This window comes from Lycorma delicatula, chromosome 1 (genome assembly GCF_047948215.1).
Source record: "Lycorma delicatula isolate Av1 chromosome 1, ASM4794821v1, whole genome shotgun sequence".
NCBI lineage: Eukaryota > Metazoa > Arthropoda > Insecta > Hemiptera > Fulgoridae > Lycorma > Lycorma delicatula.
Window position 1 is genome coordinate 213411385 of NC_134455.1, and position 19701 is coordinate 213431085.

The 19701-nt window shown below is 32.7% G+C and overlaps 1 protein-coding gene across 8 annotated transcripts in view; it reads right to left on the bottom strand.

Moving 5' to 3' along the window:
* The window catches only part of LOC142328196 (uncharacterized), a 121489-nt gene that overhangs the window by 19902 nt on the left and 81886 nt on the right, over positions 1-19701 (bottom strand). For all 8 annotated transcript variants that reach the window (XM_075371804.1, XM_075371797.1, XM_075371788.1 and 5 more), the window contains 2 exons: positions 7787-7952; positions 3270-3495 (listed from right to left, as the gene is read on the bottom strand). In XM_075371804.1, the coding sequence (XP_075227919.1) occupies positions 3270-3495; positions 7787-7952 (392 nt within the window). The remainder of the gene's footprint in view (positions 1-3269; positions 3496-7786; positions 7953-19701) is intronic.

Consider the following 19701-nt stretch of genomic DNA (forward strand, 5'->3'; position numbering starts at 1 on the left):
CAAAACAAGGTCTGTTCAAGAGATTCTCTCGGGGTACTTATGGGAACTTATGGTTACTTTGGGAAATGTGACTGGCATCACTATATAGCGTAGGAACTCTACAAACAATTCTCCACAATTTGCATGCGACTAAGACAATTAATTATTGTAGCATTCATTTACTTAAGTATGAGTTGTTTGGAGCCTTCCATAATTTTTACAATAAGTGTTCTACACAAAGAGTTGTAATGAAACTTTGTGTTTCATTAAGTGGATTACAGGAAAGACTCTTTGAGCCACACACAAAGCTATAAGTGATTCAGTCAGTTGAAAAGTCATACAAAATCTCCAATGATGAGGCTTGTAGAAGGCTATCAACACAATCAGACAAATTCCAGGTGCTCAAGTGAGTGATTAGATGAAGTCTTATTAATTTTTTAACAGTTCACAAGGTAGCAAAAGATTTCAGTCAAATTTGTGAGATTTCAGTTGGTTCATGTTATGAAATCCTAACTGAAAAATTAGGACTGCATTGTGTCACCACCAAGTTCCAAAACATGGCATAAGAGGAAATAAATAATCATGCAGAAATCTGTCAACAACTATTGAATTGTGATGACAATGAAACCTTCTTCTTCAACAATAATGAGACAAGAGTGTATAGGTATTATATAAAAAAATATCAGTCATTACAATGAGTTGGAAAATTGTCACAAATACTAAAAAGGCAAACAAAAGTTTTAAAACACAAAGGTAATGTTTAAAACAAATCAGGGTACTTACGTATTAACGCCACTGCAGCTACAGCTTTATTTAAAAACAAAGTAGTCAATCGGATTTCGGTGGAAAATGGGCCAAAACTTCTGTATCAGGATCAATAAAATTGTATTTATGATTAACTTTAGCATGTAGGAATCCTTCTATTTCTATTCTATTTGTTTGGTAACCTTTCCAACTGTCAGAATAAATTGTGTTACCATCTGCACAGTTTTAATTTCGGGGTAATATTTAAAACATCACTAAACAACTAAAAACTAACAACAAAACGAAAAAGAAACAGAACTATTAACGAAACTGCAATAATAACCACAAATACTTGGAACAAGAAAAACACAACCGCAATATCAAGAGCTGAACCTAACCTAATTAATTACTTAAATTATCAAAACATTACTATTGATCAGACAAGGTTAGCGAGCGAAGCGAGCGTAGGTTAAGTTTGGTTAGATTATATTTTCATCTTTATATCTTATCAGTAATATGTGAAACATATTACTCGACCACAATTATTTTTACGTAAGGGTAGATTGCTCTTTATTGGCGCATTAGCGCAACTTCTCCTGCAGTAGCGTTAATACGTAAGTACCCAAATCAGGTAATGTTGACAATCTTTTTTGACATCAAAAGTATTGTTCAACCACCCCCACCACCACCACTACTACTACCTAGAAGTCATAAGATATTTCCAGAAAAGAAATTTCTGAACTTGGTATGATAACTCGTGGTTCCTTCATCCATGTTTTGCTGATAATTTGTGAATACAAAAAAAAATCCATTTAATGGTTCCTCACCTACTGAACTCTCCCAACCTAGCCCCTGCTGACAAAAATAAAAATAATTTTTGAAATAAAAATTTTTATTTCCAAAATTAAAGTAGCCAATAGAATCCACAAAATATTCAAAGAACAACCAAAACCTTATTTTTAAGTTGAATCATAAAAAAAGATTTCTTATTACAATTCCAGTTTTATATTTATTATTTCATCCTCAGCTAGAAATAGAATTCAAAACTTCATTTCCTTCAATTGCTCACTGAAGTAAAAGGAAAAATAAAGCAAAAGAAAAAGCAAGATTATAGATTAAGCAAGTGGGACATAGAGTAACTCTAAATATATAAGCAGCAGCCTTATATAACAAAAGAATCAACTTATATCTATCAAACAATCAGTGATATGAAAGAAATATTAAGAACACTCTCTGTTTACTTAACAGCAATGAAATCTGATCACTAAATCAACTTAATGTAAAAACAATAAATTTTAAATGTGATTGGAAAAAATAATTAACTAAATAATAATCACGAAGTTATGAAATAAAGGTCTTCACATTAACAAAGAAGTATTAGATTTGCTAGTAAAATAGGATAAAGAGGTATAGGTAAAGGTAGAGGAGATAATCAAAAACTGATCCAACTATATAATGACAAAAAAAATTTGTTAAAACTTTTCAAAATTCTTATGAACTTCCTCTCTATTATTAATTAACTAACTTTGCTGTCTATGACCCACCCATCTCACTTTTGAAGAAAATTTGACATACAAGCTTTTTCCAAAATTCATTTTAGCCTTCTTTTCAAACTTTATTTAAGAACCTTTTTAACAAATTGTAACACTCCATTTATATTTCACTGCCTTTCAACCTGTCCTAATGTTCATGTTTCTCTTCCTAAACCATCCCACCACTCCATATATATTTTTTTTTTTTAAATAGAATGTATATAAAAAAGAAAACATACATTCATCAAGGCGTGATGTCTGAATTATTTTTTATTTAATGAAGATATGATATAACAAATTAAATAAAGTAAAATTTAACTTTTACATTTTCCTCCAATTCCCATAAGATTGATAACATGAAACTGCAATCACATACTCCATTTCCTAAATTTGTATTAAGTTATTTATTAGAAGTAAAATAAAATTTCTCTAAATTTTTTGGGTTTTTTTTACATTCAGCATAGTGAAGAGGTGTCAATATTTACTTCATATTACATAAACAATACAGCAATATTGCTTTGGGTAATAGGCAACAAGATTTCAAAATTCCTTATGATTCTAACAGAATTAAAAGCATATAAATTTTTGGTAACCAAAGTTAACTACAACAATTTTTTTTAAACTATTTTCAATTTTTACATACACTGACAAGGCAAGGCAAAAATCCACAGTTACTTTAACAACCTGTTGCAAAAATACAAAAGAATAAATTGTCTGAAATTTCATTTCAAGTTTCAATAAATTATCTGAAAAAACATTTCATCAGACAATAAAATATAACAGAAGCTTTGTGTTTTAGTTCCTTCCCGACCTTTACGGGTGACTATGTCACCCCAGTCCTAGACATAGCACACAAACATACCAAATTCGATTAGGCAAAAGTTCACAATTATCACGCAAGAAAAGACAAACATGTTTGAAAGGGTAAATTAAACACCACATTTATCACCTCTACTGGATATTGGTTAGTTGAATAAGATACAATATAGATAATACATACTATAATGTACATACTGTTATTCCACGTGTAGCAAGAATATTGGCTACAGCATTAGCATCATTGCCTTTTTTCTGTACACCGATTTGTGGCCCAGATGACGGTCGCCCACTAGTTGTAGTTAAGCTAATTGAATCAGATAGCTGAAAACCATTAGTGTCACGTCCTTGAACATTTTGGATTTGTAATCCAGAATCACTTCGCTTTTGCATAGCGATCACATGGCAGTCAGCATCATCATGCCTACAGCACACAAAAAATAAATAAATTAAATTTAAAAAAAATTAATTTTCAAGACATAGAATACAAATATTTTTATACATTGTGTTCTTATTGTGTTTCCTTGAAACCCACATGTTGGAAGAAATTTCTTTCTTAAAAGGTCCATCTGTGGACCTTTTCCATCTTTAGCTTCTTATTTTTTCAACAGGAATTCATATTCCAATAGTAAATTGTGATACTTTACTAGATTCTGAAAACTTGTTTAAACCAAGAGTCTGTATGAAAAGATTTTAGTTTTTAGATTTCAAAATTTTGTCATAATTTTTATTTCATCAATATTTGTAACTAATAGTTTTCCTTTTTATTTTATATTTTTTTTATTAGGTTAAATCTTAAGCAATTTATTACGAAAAGAACATCACTTTATTGGTTCAAATAACACATCAAAACTATAGTGTGTAAACATATAAATGTTAAAAACAGAATAATTATTCACACTAAAGCAAAGACATCAGTTTTTACTTTCTTCAATAAAAGACAAATAATGTTTTCAAAACAATATTGTTTTGAAAACAAAATTATTTTTTGAGGCTTAATCTTAACTGATTAATCTTAATCTTAATCTTTTTTGAGGCTTAACTGATTAGTTATTGACTGTCGTGCTCTGTTAATTCTTGTTACCCACTAAAACAGACAATAATTGATAGTTACAGTAGTTATTACTGTATAATAAATTTAATTTTTTTTAAGAATAAAAAGAGAAATAATAAAGACAATGAATGTGAAGAAATAAGAAACTAGTTTTAATATTTGTCAAGATATTAAACAATACATTGTATTTAATAAGTGTAAAAAGAAGCATGAACACATAGTAACTGAGGTAATATAAGAATCAACAAATCCACTGCTGATCAAACATCAGGTTTTCAGAAAAAGGAATCTGCGATTTCATATAACTTCATATTTATCAGATAAGTGTTTCTTCACTACTAACATTTCATGCTTACACTGTTTCCATATGACCCTAGAAACAAAAATCAATTGGTTATAATCAGGCATATCATCTGGCCATGTGACTGGCCCCTTCTTACCCTATTTTCCACCAAAACCTAAAGACTTTGAATATTAAACCTAAAGAGTACTGCAATTCTACTATGCATGAGCCATAAATATAATCTAGTGCACAGAGATAAGTTTTCCAAGAGATGTTTTGACAGGAAATCCCAACAAATATTGTGATTTAAGTCTTAACAGGTAGCACATTGGGACATCCTTTCTACTATGTCCTCATAATAGATAAAACACCAGCCCACATATTTAACTTTTGTTGGTGTTAACTTGACTATTCCATCAGATTTCTCATCCACTACTGATCTTAGTTGTACAGATCAATTGTACTTGTTTTTATTAAACTTGTCCCACTAATGAATATCATGATGTAAAAATTCAGAGTTGAACTACTGAAGAAACTTGTTATGTTAATAATGCAAATTTTGGAAGTCAGCAGGTAATTCACGCCCTGCAAATGGCAAGAGTAAATGCTCAGAGAATACCCTCCAGAGAAGACTGGTAACATTCTAGTAACACAGATGCAAATTATTTTAGAAACTCTAATTCTACTGACTTTGTTACCAAGTAACCTCTGACTTACATCCAAATCCAGAGTATTGACCAAATTTATATGAAAGCAACAATTTTGAAAATTAGGTTTAACACAGAATGTACATTTAAAAAATTACAAATTAACATTGAGTGAAATCATCTTCAGGAGTAACTTTTGATTCATGCCAAATTGCAGACAACTGTTATAGTTAATATGAAACTAAACTGCTAATAGTTATACTTAACATGCAACATCTTAACACATTGTATAATTACAATCAATAATATTCTATTTAAAGTCTTATACAAAAACAGGAGTACCTGGTTTCACCCAAGTGGTAGCCATTTACTAACATAATTTATAGAAAATGGTATATATTATTCTCAAAAAAATTTAAAAGAACAAACACAATAAATTATTATTACAAATTTTATTACACAGGAAGGACCATATGAAAGTTTTACATCAGGGAATATCCTCACTAAATATTTCATTTTAAAAAACAGAATAAATATCTAAAACTGGTAAATATCGGCGTAATAACTTATCATTATTACGCCGATAAGTAAAAACTACAAAAAATATTAAAATTATTTTAAGCCTAGCTGCTTTTGAATACTAAGATAAATACCATATTGATGGCACTATATTTAAAAAGTTCAATGTACAGAGTAGACAAAAAAAGAATATTATGGTTTTAAAAGTATTTAAAATCTCTTAACTTAATCGCAAATAAAAAGAAAGCATAACTCTTACAGTTTTTTCTTACAGGTATTCAATATGAACACCTTTTATCATGGACACAAATCCAACCAATAGGAGCAGTCTATACTTTAACCAACACATTTGAACTAATGGTAACAGCTTGCTTTAACCCCATGTCTCAAATCAAATATATCAGTAAGTAATGGAGATTCATAAACAAGATCCTTTAAATAACTCCAAAGGAAGAAATTACATTGGGGAGGGGGGTCAGATCAGATCAGATGACCTTGGAGACTACCACAAACAAGTTCTAATCTTCGGATCCGTGCTGACCAATCCAGCAATTGGGGGAAAATTTCATTCAAAAAAACCCATACAGTTATGCCAGTGAGGAGGCAAAAAAAATTGTCTTGTAGCCAATAAAATTTTCTGGCCCATCTTGCAGTTAAGAAAAGATGCCACATAGACAGCATATTCAAATAAGCAACGCCCATTACGCTTCCTTCAGTGAAAAAGAGTGGCCTGTAACCCTGACATCAGAATACTGCATAGGAAACATTTAATTTCAGAGAGTTCCTTTAACATCATAAGAGTTCATCAAAATTCTCTGACCCCCAGGCACAAACAATATGTGTTCTGTTAACTTTTTCACTAAGATGAAACATTGACTCAATAAACTTCTTAATGCTGCAACAATTTGACTGTGAAGCCGGCATGCAAAGAATAATCAGTAGGCTTCAAAGCCTGTAACACCTGGAAATGGTAAGTACACTTACATGATTACTTAAAACATTTCATTCTAACATTGTTAGATCATGGCTGGCCTTCCTAATACAGTTTTTAGGACTACCCAATAAATATTCCCTAACATATTTAACATTTTCTTTATACATCCTTTGTACATTTAACAAACTCAAAAATGCATAAGGATTTCTGTTCACTAGTCACATCTTTGCTAATGGCGCAGTCAGTCAGAAAGAAAACTAACTCAACTAAAATTGTCCTTATTTTCTATTTGATTCTAGCCTTATATCTACAATTTACACCTTCCAAAAGATATTATAGCAAATTAAATCCCCAATATATTTTTTTCTAGACTAGATATAAGTTGGAAAAGTATTTAAACATCTCACAAGACTTAAACATCTCACAAGACATAAAAATCACACTAGACAAATTGTAAAAAGTAAATAAAAGTAACTATTCACACATACAAAAAAAATTAATAATTAGATTAATAGAAATCAAGAAAGTTTAATATAACAGCTTATTAAATTTGACAACTGTTTGGAAGGTACCTTTTCTTAAGATCTTTGTAGCAGTGCTGCTATCATCATTTCACACATAGTGATTTCTCTCATATTACTAACTGCCTACACTATTATAAGAACAACAAATTTGTTTTTATGTCTCATTCTCAATGTTTAAAATGAAGTTTAAAAGGAAGAATCCACTGATTGTGGATTCTTATTGACTATTCTTAAGACTACTCTTATTGGATTCTTAAGTACTATCTATTATGCACTTTTTAAATGCAAGAAATATGAAACTAGGTGAAATTAATCCCCAGATGTATGTATAACTTAAGTAACCTTGATGAAATCAAATTACAATTCAAAACAAAATATGGAGATGCTTAGTCACAATATCATGCTGCTTCAAAACAATTCTTGGTCACATACTGTTGCTCAAATCCAACAGCTCATCTCGTACAGGAAAAAATTAATAATATTTCATTTAACTTAAAGCACCAAGGGATTTTTCATCCTTTTCAATTTTCAAAGATGATCTTAAAAGATCAGTGTAAATTTGGATGTTTTCAAAGGGAAGTAAAAAGAATATAAAAACTTGTTTTCCATTAAATTAATGCTTCAGCAAATAGTGATATCACTGAAAAATGTATGAATTGTAATTCTTCAGTATATTTTATAAAACTTATAACTTACAAAATTATAATAACTTATAAATATTACAATAATAACTTAAATCAATCAAATATCTTACCTATCTGGCAAAAGGATATCCATACGACGCTGTTTTGCACCAGGAGCTGACTGCCTTGAAGGAGATGATCCAGGCGATACACCAGGAGCAGACCTCTTAGTTGGAGTTATTCTCTGTTGACTATTATTGTCTGGACTACTCCTTTGGTTAGAATTTGTCCCAGGACCTGTGTTAGCACAATCTAAATTAATAAAAAATCAAGTGCCCATCTGTTTTTGAATTTAAAACATCTTTATAGTATTATCACTTAAGAGATGGATTTTATAATTTTTTTAATGTTTTTGTCAGTAACTACAAATTAAAATTGTATCAGCAACTCTTAAGTTGATGATTCAATTTGAAACCACTGGAAATCTTCATTAACAGAGAAAATGATATAGTCTACATAACAGTTTAAAAACGTCAGGAAGTAGGGATATTATACCCCACTTCTTAGCTAAAAGCCATTTTCTGCTATTTTTTTTTACTTTGGCTCTATCAAAACTTTCATGAAAAAATATATTGTCTGAAATCTCACCAGGGGTGAGATTTATCACTTTTTATTATCAAAAAAACTTACTACCTTTCTCTTTGTATAACACAATTTTCTGCAATGTTTTAATTTTATTAAATATTTTGTCATTCTATAAAACATAGCAACATATGCTGCAAAATTTACAACTTTTGTCCAGGACATTTTTTTCTTAGATTTTAGGTCAAGGCTTTCATTTCTATCCTGATAATAATGAACTGTTTTCTATTACTCTCCACCAAAAACATTATATGAACAAGAATTATAATTCAAAATAATTATTAACAGCTGTCAGAATTTATGTTTCCTGGCACTACTCATTTATGGCATTCATATACTGTTTTTTTCTTATGTATATACAGATCTAAAGACAGCAATTCAAAACAATTATATGTTTAAAATCATTGAACAGGGAGGTGAGAAAAATGATTGTCAAAATACCCCATCAATTTGAAACTTAGCTGCAAAACAGAGCATACTGAACTTGCTACATGCAAATATCTTAAAACTATATCATAAAACTAGTGTTGTGCTAAAAAGTTATTTAAAAACAAATCTTAGAATATATATAGAGTACTTATTTAAGTATTTTAAGTATACATTGTTTAGAAAAATTTTCTAATACAAATATATTTAAAGATCACTTTCATATTAAATTAAGAATACAATCTTATAATAAACTCTTTGATTAAACTCAAATGATTGATAATGATGATCTATAAAAATCTGTTTTCTATTTACGGTAGTGAACATACTTATATGAGAATATTTATTTATTACATCTTACAAGCTACATATTTAATTATAATAACGCATATTGAATGATTTATTAACATTTTATATCACGAATAACAAAGGCGTGAGGGCACCCTTCATTGTATTACATTATATTTTATCATAAATTCATTGATAATTTGTTATGTAATATAATGAAAAGCACCCCACGCTTTATTATCTGTGATATAAAATGTGAAGGAACTTTGTTAATAATAAATTCATTCATTATACATTATTTGCAATTAAATTTAGCTGAGAAATGTAATAAACAAATGTTCATATAAAAGTACATTCACTATCGTGAATAGAAAACACATTTGTATATCAACATTATTATAGTATAAATGTTATATGAATTTAATTAGAGTTTATTGTAGATTATTAATTCTTAATTTAATGTGAACAAGAATTTTTTTTATAAATATTAGAAAATTAAAATTATAAGTATTGGAAAATTTTTTGAACAGTTTAAACCCTTAATTCAATAATTTCCAAATAATGAAAGTTCAGTACTTTTTTGCAATTTTTTAATTAGTTTAATAAAAGCGTACTTAGATTTTTTTTTAATTTTTTATTTTATACTCTAGTATCAATCAGACCAAAAAAATATTACTGTCACATCCAGACAGTGTATTATTATGAAACTTCTCGGACAATCACAGGGAAATGTGTTAATTTATCACTTAACATATCGTATAAATGATTTTTATAATCATCTCGTATTAATGATTACGTAGCTGTCCAACTCATGCCTTTTTAATTACCTATTTATTATTCATTTTTAAAGTTTATTCTTTAATTTTTTTTTACAATGTATGTTTAAAATTATGATATTTTTTATGATAAATTCTTTCAGTTAATTACATTGTAAAGTACAAAAAAAAAACAATATTTAATTTTCTTGCATACTAAAAAAAAACAAGCATACAACTAAAAATAAACTAAACAAAATTTTAAAAATAATTGGTTCGCCCCTAAGATTGTAACATTTTTTTATAAAAAGTAGCCTACATTATTTTGCAAAGTAAACGAAAAACAATATTTAATAACTTAGTCTGCATAAAACTGTTAACCAAGAAACGCAGATCTCAATCTAACAAAAATTTATATATAAATGATCACAACTAAACTAAAATCACTATTACTAAAAGTAATATAGAAAAGAGAACTAGAGCAGAATACCTTATATTTTGTAAAGAAAACAAACATAAAAACATTTACTTTATAAATATTTTGACATTATTATTCTAACTTGTACAAAAAATAGAAATAAAATATGAGATCATTACATACATATTATTATCATGTACGTATAAAACACAAGGCAACTTTTCTTCAATACCTTTGGGTTCCTAATGGTTTGCCCTTCTAAAAGTTTAATTTTGGCAGGTATCTGTTCTTCTGCCAAAGACGTAGCTCACAACATTTTCCTTTCTTCCTACAGTTTTTTTAATTTCTGCTTGCATTTTCCTTTACAGGGCTCAATTCTGCTCTTGAGAAGTTTTTTATTTTTTCTAGAAGACATTCCTCATATCATCTTCTAGAGCTTCTCAAGCAGAGAATTCTCACTGCAGTTAGCATTTTTTTTAGTAATGAAAACATTCTCCTTGCCTCCCAGTATCTACAACTACATCAAAAAATTTCTATGAAAATTATCTCTTCATGCAAATTCTCCACAAGAAGAATATTTGTTAATTGAAAAGCCACCTTTAACTGTTGCATTTCCATGTGAAAAAGTTGGCATAGTTTTACTATTTCCTGCAGATTTTGGGAATCATGTTGATGTTAGATCATGTTAGATCCAACCTAACATGATTCCCTCAAACTAACTGATCGAAACCGCAGAAGTGCAAACCCCACACCTAGCCAAGATTTGACGGCACTCTTTATAAGACTGTGAATGCCTCAGAAAACAAACAAGGTTACAGTTAAATCAGTGCTACACTCATAGCAATCAAAATTATGTCTTGCACAACATAGAAATTCAGACCTACTACCAAAGAAGTTGACTAATTTAGGTCACCTAACAAGGGGAACGTAACCTCATTCCGGTCCACGCAGGAGCTGGGGACAAACCCCACACCCCAACCTGGTGTCTCTTATGGCATTATCAAGTCACAGTCAGGACCGCCTTCGGTGGAGGGAAATCTCCCCCGACGGAGGGAAATCTCCATGCCCCCGGATGCATGGGTTACCATACCCTGGCGGTGCAGCCACCATCACCAGCAGGAGCCCCAAAGCAAATCACAAACAATATACCGATATAACAGTGGCACAATGCCAATGCACCTACCTCCAACCAATCCAATGCCTAAGCCAGAACCTTAGCCACCCGGGATCCTACCACGATCATGTACCTCACCCAATTAAACTCCCTCTGCAGACCTACACACTACAAGGACACGAAGAAAACCAGCCACTATAGACCATTCCTCGTGGATCATCCAGTTAATACGGAGATCCAGAAAGGAATAACAGCTCATGAATGTTTGATCTCATATCGGGGACAGACATAGAGGACATGGTCCACTGTATCATCAGTCCCACAATCCAGTCATTGACTCGAATCCACCAAACGAAACCTAACCAAACTCGCCCGAAGAAAAACTGTGTGATATCAATTGGGGGAGACCCATCCAATTGCACCTAAATCAGACACTATAGGAAATATACCATGCGTGTAATGGCATGTGGGGGATTCATCCCACCTAACCTGACAAGATGCAAGGCCCTGGTCTTCAATCTCCTGCTTTCATTCTGACGTCAATAGGTTATTCACCTTGGAAATGTAGCGTTCCTTACACTCATTAGCCAATATATTTATTGGTTTGACTCCGGCTATGCTATAACACAGACTGCCACCCGCGAGGCTGTTCTATAACAGCCGACAAGAGGAGTCGCTGGGCCCGCAGAAAAATGTCTGCGCAATACCTAAAAGCCATGCGGTGAGCCCAGACAGGCGCAGCACACAGCATATTAGCTTCACTGACACCTTTGTAAAGGATATGCATGGTACGATAATTCAACCCCCAATCAGGATGAATGACTACGGATTCCATAAAAAGCATCAGCAGCCTTTTCTCTACATACTATAGATGTTCCTTGAACCAAAATTCTCATCAAGGATAAAACCTAGGTATTTTTGAGCCATACAATCTGAGTGTCTCACAAGCATGAGCAGCTTGGAACCTACCTCGTTACATGAATCCCCTTCAATCAGTAGCAGGGCGTTGTCAGCATAAGCGATGACATGACAACCACATGGCAACCTTAAACGCAACATCAAATCAAATTCTATAATCCAAAGAAGAGGACTCAGAACACTGCCCTGAGGGCATCCTTTAGTTAAGGTCTTACGAACCTCCAAGCCGCCATCACGCAGGGAAACAGTCTGATGGCTGAAATAACTTGAGAGCACTTCTAATTCATTTCATGTAAACTTACGCTTCTGCATCTGAAACAGGGTAGAGGGCCACCATAAGTTGTTAAATGCCCCGGATATGTCCAGAAAAATCCCTAATACATATTTACATGAACTAGAAGAAGCTACATCTATCACCTTTAGTATGGCATCCTCAGTGCTCTTGCCCAGTTGGAAACCATGCTGGTTGTCCGTTAGCAAATGATCAGTGGCCAATCTAACATTAATATACAAATATAGGACTTCTCAAAAACCTTGCCAATCACTGGCAAAACTAACAACAGGATTATTGTCGCCACCTTTGAAAAACACCAAGTCTCCAGACTTCCAACACACCGGAAAGTGGTTGGCAAAGAGCCATCTATTATATATTTAGTTAGAGGAGCAAGGACTACTGGAAGTGCTCAGACGAGGAGCTCCACTGTGATACAATCATATTCAGGGGCCTGGTGCCCCTCCACCTCAGTGATCTCAGAAGATTGTATGTCAGTCTTGAAAATCGTAACTTCCCACCCGATACACTGTATGTGGGTGGTATGAAACCTCACCCACCATAGTGTCATCCGGGAGCAAGTCATTCAGCAAAATATTAAGGACGCGGTCCTTATCAATTAACACACCCTTACGGATCGACAAAGCTGACAAGAGGGCATCTTTCCTGCACTTATGTCCAAGGGCTATATAAACCAACGCCCCAAGGGTCCTCTTCCCTTGCTCCGGAACAAAGGAGCACCAGGAATTATGCTTGCAGGACCTAATGCTATGAAAGTACCTATCACTCCTTCTGCGGTAATCCGCAGTTATTATTACCACTGCAGTAACAGTAGATTCAATTCAAATCAATTAACAGATTAGTCACTTATATATATACTGAATAGTAAATTTTTATACTGTAGGCCATCAGAAAAAATTAAACTACCACACATAAATAAAAAAAAACTATCCAGTCAATTGCAACTAAATTTTTACCCATGTTTCTTGGCATAACTGGGGTTTTTAGATACATTTCACATCAAAAAATTTTGAAAAAAAAAATATACATATATATATATTTATATATATATATATATTTATATATTTATATATATATATATATATATATATTATATATATATATATATTAGTGGAGATTTCCCAGTTGAAGCACAAATTTTAATGAATTAAATTAATGAACTGCGAACACGGTTTGAATTGAATACTACATAATAATAAAATTAATTTACGGTTTTTGTTTGTTCGGGATGAACAAAAATACTACCCATCAATTGCAACCCAATTTTTTTATATAACTGATGTTTTTAGATATATATTTCATCTCAAAAAATTTATAAAAATGATATATCTATATTATTACATAAAGAAGAAGGGGTGGTGTTTTTTTGTTCAACAAATACTATCTGATCAATTACAACCAAGTTTTTACCCATGTTTCTTGGCTAACTGAGCAGGTTTGCAGATATATTTCATCTTGAAAAATTATTAAAAACAACACGTTAATAAGATAATGCTTCACTGCCTCCATATGTAGTATGCTGACTCCCCACTAGGCAGCGGGATATGTTACACTCGGGCAACAACTGTTTACATAGTATATTGACTCTCAGTTAGGTGGTGGGCATGTTATGCTAAATTCAGTCTACTTCAACATGAGAGCGTAAGCTACCAATAATTGTTAATTATTGAATATCAGACAATTTAATTCATTTCTTTGATATACATACACTAGTTAGGTTAATGCAGTTGTACTCAATTTCTCAGGTAATATGATATTAGTTCTGTGATAATGAGCAATAAATATTTGATGCTAATTTATTTATTTAACTATTTTGACGATATTTGTTGAGTGGTAAATATTTGATTATTGAAATTTATAAAATTAAATAAATAAATAAAAATACAAATATAAATTAAAATAATCTATGCTTAGAAATTAAATTAAATAATCTGTAAAATAATTGACAATGGACTGCTTCTAGAAAGAGAGAGTAATGTGGTAATGTGTAATGGAGTGTTGCTTTTAGCATGAGGGAACACTGTATTGCAGCTGTTGGCGCACCACCACTGGTCTGCTCTGCACAAATAGCAGCTAAAATAAAAATGTGAGCATATAACAACAAACCCACGCACCATCATTTTTATAGAGAATGATTTTGGCAGTATTTGTTCAGTGACATAATATTGATATAAAATCTACAGATGCGAGGTGAATGTCTACCTCACATTTATGTGGGACTGTGGAAGAGCATGAGAATTTATTTTATAAAGCTATACAATATAGGAAAGCCAATTTAATGTTCGGACCTGCTTATGAATGAATATGGTCCTCATTTGGATTATATTAATAGTTTGATTTAAAAATTGGTGCAACCATTAAAATATGCAACCATTGTTTTGCAAAAAACTGAAAAGATGAAGCAACTGGTATATGTTGTTCTGGTGGGAAAGTTTTACTTTTTACACTTAATGAGCTACCAGACCCAATCAACACTTTAGTTTTAGAATCTCATCCTTTGTCAAAACATTTTCTTGACAATATTTGAAAATATAACACTATTTCAGATGACTTCTTACAGTGCTTAACAAACAGTAGAAGGAAATTTTATGACTACGTTTAAAATTCAACAAAGTTTACTAGTTTACTATCGCATAGGAAGTTATTGCCAGCACCTGGTGTCGATCACCAACTTTTACAAATTTACTTCTTTCTGATGCTGATAGTTACAACTATAACAAGTTCTTTGTTATAGTTCCTTCCAACTTTTTAATAACTATAAGAAGGAACTAATAACAGCATTCCAGCAAGTTTTGCTGGAACATAATAATTTGATCAGAAGAGTTTAAATGCAATATTGGCAACACGCCTTTCATGCTGATCAGATATCTGTTAATCAGCATAGGGGTAGCTATAATGCTTCAACTACTAATGGAAGTTGCTGTTTTATTGATCAGTGAAGATAAAGGACCTAGAGATATAATCTTTTGTCGTGATGGCGAAATTGCAACATGCATCTGAACTTCATCACTGTTATGAACATTTACAATATCCCATTATGTTTTTGAAGGGTGAATATCTAATTATTTCACTAAATAATAATGAACAAAATTAAACAGTTTACTGCACGCAATTTTATGCTTATTGACTTATAGTTTGAGATAACATTGACAATTTTTTACATTATTACAGAAACATTTTTCACTGGTTCACCACGGTATATGTATGAGAAATCTCAAAATGCAATGACATATTCGTGTAAACATGGGCATCCACATTTACTTTATGTGTTATCCTGAATGGCCAGAAATAAAAAACTAACTATTCACTGGTCAAAAATCTACTGATAAGATAAGATATTATACCCAGAGTTTTCTGTTTGAAAATGAAAAACTCCTAGACCTTAATAACAAAAAAGGAACACTTGGTTCGGTCAACTACTATGCACTGTGTCAAGGGGCAAAAATAACAAGGCTTACCTCATTTGTCACATATTGGTATGGTTAGTAACTAAAATACAACCAGACAAAATTGATCATATCATATCTGCTGAACTCCCTGATAAAAATGATTATTATTTATTATAAGACCTTGTTTGTAAACATATGTGTCATGTGGTGATAGATATATCACCACATGTGTTAGTAAACACATGTGGTGATATAGCCGATTGTTACCAGACTTATCGCATCAGTTAAATTGGTATTTGGGGTACTTCATCTATTTTGCTTGATGAGGAATTTCTTTATTTAGTGATTAGTTTGGAGAAGTCCAGAGGATGAAGGTCATATGACAACTTTAGACATGCAAGGTAAAAATAATTGATATTCAAATAAATGTATTGTCCCACATTGTCCACTATTGTCACTTTGCTTCAATGCCCACATAAATATTGAATTTTGCAATTACATGCTAGCTATTTGATATAAATGCAAACACATTATAATCAATATATATTACACTATAATCTATATATTACACTATAATCAATATATTGATGGTAAATACATCTGAGGCTGATTTATCCAATACATCTACATTTTCCCACTATTGTTAACTTAGAAAACTATCAACGTATTTATTTCACTGAACAAAATCTCCAAGTTCTTGGAAATCCACAGAAGACCACTCTTATTGCTTTTTTTGTGCTTTGTCAGTCCGATGACTTCGCTAAGACACAATTATATCCTGAAGTTCCTAGATACTGTACCTATAATAATGAGTTTAGCAGAAGAAAGCGCAACTGATATCAAAGGATTTCCTGGAATCAAAAAGGATGCTGCTCTGGGTAGATTACATACAATTCATCCAAATCAAAGTGAATGATTTCATCTGCTTATGTTATTGCATAATGTTAAAGGACCTAGATCTTTTGATTACTTGAAAACTGTGGATGGTGTACTACACTAAACATATAAAGCTGCTGCTTGCGCTGCACTTGGCTTATTGGAAAATGATTATCACTGGAAAGACACGCTTGCTGATACTTCTACCTGTCAGTCTTCACCTAAGTTGTACAGTCTCCTTCCCAACCGAACAAATTGTGGGAAATGTTAAAAAAAGAATTTTGTAAAGATAGTTTATATCAAATCTGACGTCAAACCAATAACATTAAGATTACAATTTCAGATTAAATATTGAACAGAGGACTCACTGAGCTTCAATGTCATTACGTTTTAAGTAAGAAATACTTATGCAATTTCAGTTTACAAACACCAACATGTGGTAATCAAGAAGCTATTAACGTTTATGATAACAATGTTAAGACTCTTTCAATTAGTACCAGATCAACCTCAGGCGTTTTTGATGACATTTAAATGAGTGTTGCAACAACCCATATTTTTTTCTTAGATGCTCCTGGAGGCACTGAGAAAACTTTCTTAATCAATCTGCTTCTTGCTCAAGTTCACTCAACAAAAAACATTGCAATCAGTGTTGCATCATCACGAATAGCTTCTACAGTTATAAATTGGTGGGGGGGACTGCACATTCCATCTTTAAATTACCATTAAATGTTGCATGTGGCAAGAGTCTGTTGGTCCTATTCGTAAAAATCACCCAATTGGACAAATTTTGCAATATGCTAAACTTATGTCGGTGAATGCACAATGAGTCATCGAGCTCATATTGAAGCCATTGATCGAACCCTTTGAGATATTAGATCATGCGGTAAATTAATGGGTGGTATAACTTTCGTGTTTGTTGGAGAGTTTCAGCAAACTGGAAGTCTCATGTCATCACAAGAGGAACTAGGACAGATGTTGTTCAGGCATGACTTAAATTATCATCCTTATGGAAATTTCACCTCACTATTAACTTGGAGGTAGTGATGCTAATGTTACTATACAACTACTAAACATTGGAACCATTGTGCATATAATGGATGATCTCATTTCCAATATTTATCCAGAAAAGCTTTTACAAAAACTGTACAAGTGGCTTTGTGAAAGATCTATCATAAGTCCTCAAAATATTTCTGCATTTCAAACTAATAATATATTTTTTTAAAATTGAAGGGCAAAGCAAGGAAATCAAGCTGTAGATTCTGTAATCAATATTAAAGATGAAGTACTCTATCCTCCACAGTTTTTGAATTCCCTCAATCCTGCAAGTTTTCTAGCTCTGGACTTTCCAGAACATGTCCAGTAAAAATCAATAATAAACTGATGAAAATTTGTATGCACTTTCTCCTTACAGTGTAAGTGCATATAAGAAAATTCATATTGAAGTTTCCAAGTTTAATTGGTTAAAATGGAGTAACAATGAAATTTTTTTTGATTTCTCGGTATCAGATTTCCCAGTTGATGGACAACTTTACTGAATTGTGAACTGTGAGTATCAGTTTTCGGCAAATTGTCTACTTTTGCCGGAGCAGTTAAGGGGCGGCAGGGCTTGGTACCAACATTGATGTTACCACTGGCAAGGACGTCCCTGGTAGGATTCAGAACTGGTCTGTAGTCAATGATTACGCAAGCAACCATCAACTAATAGTGTTTGATTTGGTAGGTGGGCTGTGTGATGTCTATAGGGGTACGTCCCTGTTCAGCAGGGGAGCTTTCGACACAGGCAGGTGGTATAGCTCTAATATTCTTGTGGCCAGGCTTCGGGTTTCTACTCGAAGACTGGACGAGTTCCTGTTAGAAGACCACGCAGAGAATTTTTCTTCTGCGGTAGTTGAAGCCGCTGATCATTCAATTTCCAGAGGTACAGGTCGGCAGAGATTAGCTGAATAGTGGACTCAGGACTTAAACATGATGAAGCAGACTGTGGGCCAGCTCAGGAGAGCCACACAACGTGAGGATGATCCTGATGGCGTGCAGCCTTGCTGGTGGAATTTAGTCAAAAAAGGACCAAGAGTATTTTCATAAGGTTAGATGTTCTAAGCATGATTCCTGGCGCTCTTTTGTGCAAGAGCAAGGAAATAAGGACCCTTGAGGTGTTGTTTCTTAAGTTCTTGGGCATAAGAAGAAAAAAGACCTTCTGTCGGCTCTCCCAACCCAGGATGGAGTTGTAATAGATAAGAATCATGTCCTCCAATCTTGTGCTTCCAGATGATACTGAGGTTGGTGAAACCTCTTTATCATTGACATGTCCAAAGGGAAGTTGTAGTTTCGCTCTGAGAATCAGTTTTCTAAGATCACTGAGGCAGAAGTCCGCCAAGTTATTTGTAGCCTGGCTAGGAATAAAGCCCCCGGATATGATACCATAGTAGAACTCCTTGTTCACATGTTGCTGGTGATTCTTGGTACCCTGACTAGAGTTTTTAATAGGATGCTTTTTGCTGGATATTTTCGAGTGTGTTGGAAACATGGCGAGTTGAAACTGCTCTTCAAAGGTGGCAGACAACACCCCACTGTAAGTTCTTCTTACTGACCTCTGACACTCTTGCCTCTTGTAGCTAAGGTTTTCAAGGTCTTGCACCTCCACATTAATAGTAAGTTGACTTCTAATCATTTGTTAATGGACGACCAGTATGGTTTTCGCCCTGGCAAGGCACAGAAGAAAACTCTATTCTTAGAGTAATGAATTTGGCTTCGACCAGCGAGTGCAATATGTACACTCTGTGTCTTTTTGGTCACATCCAGGGCCTTCAATAACTTGTGGTGGCCCACTGCCTTGTTTCAGCTGCAGCAGTGTGGTTGCATACAAAATGAGATTGAGACTCTGTCGAGCTATTTCAGCAACAGAATTGTTGTCCTTCGTGATGGCGACTT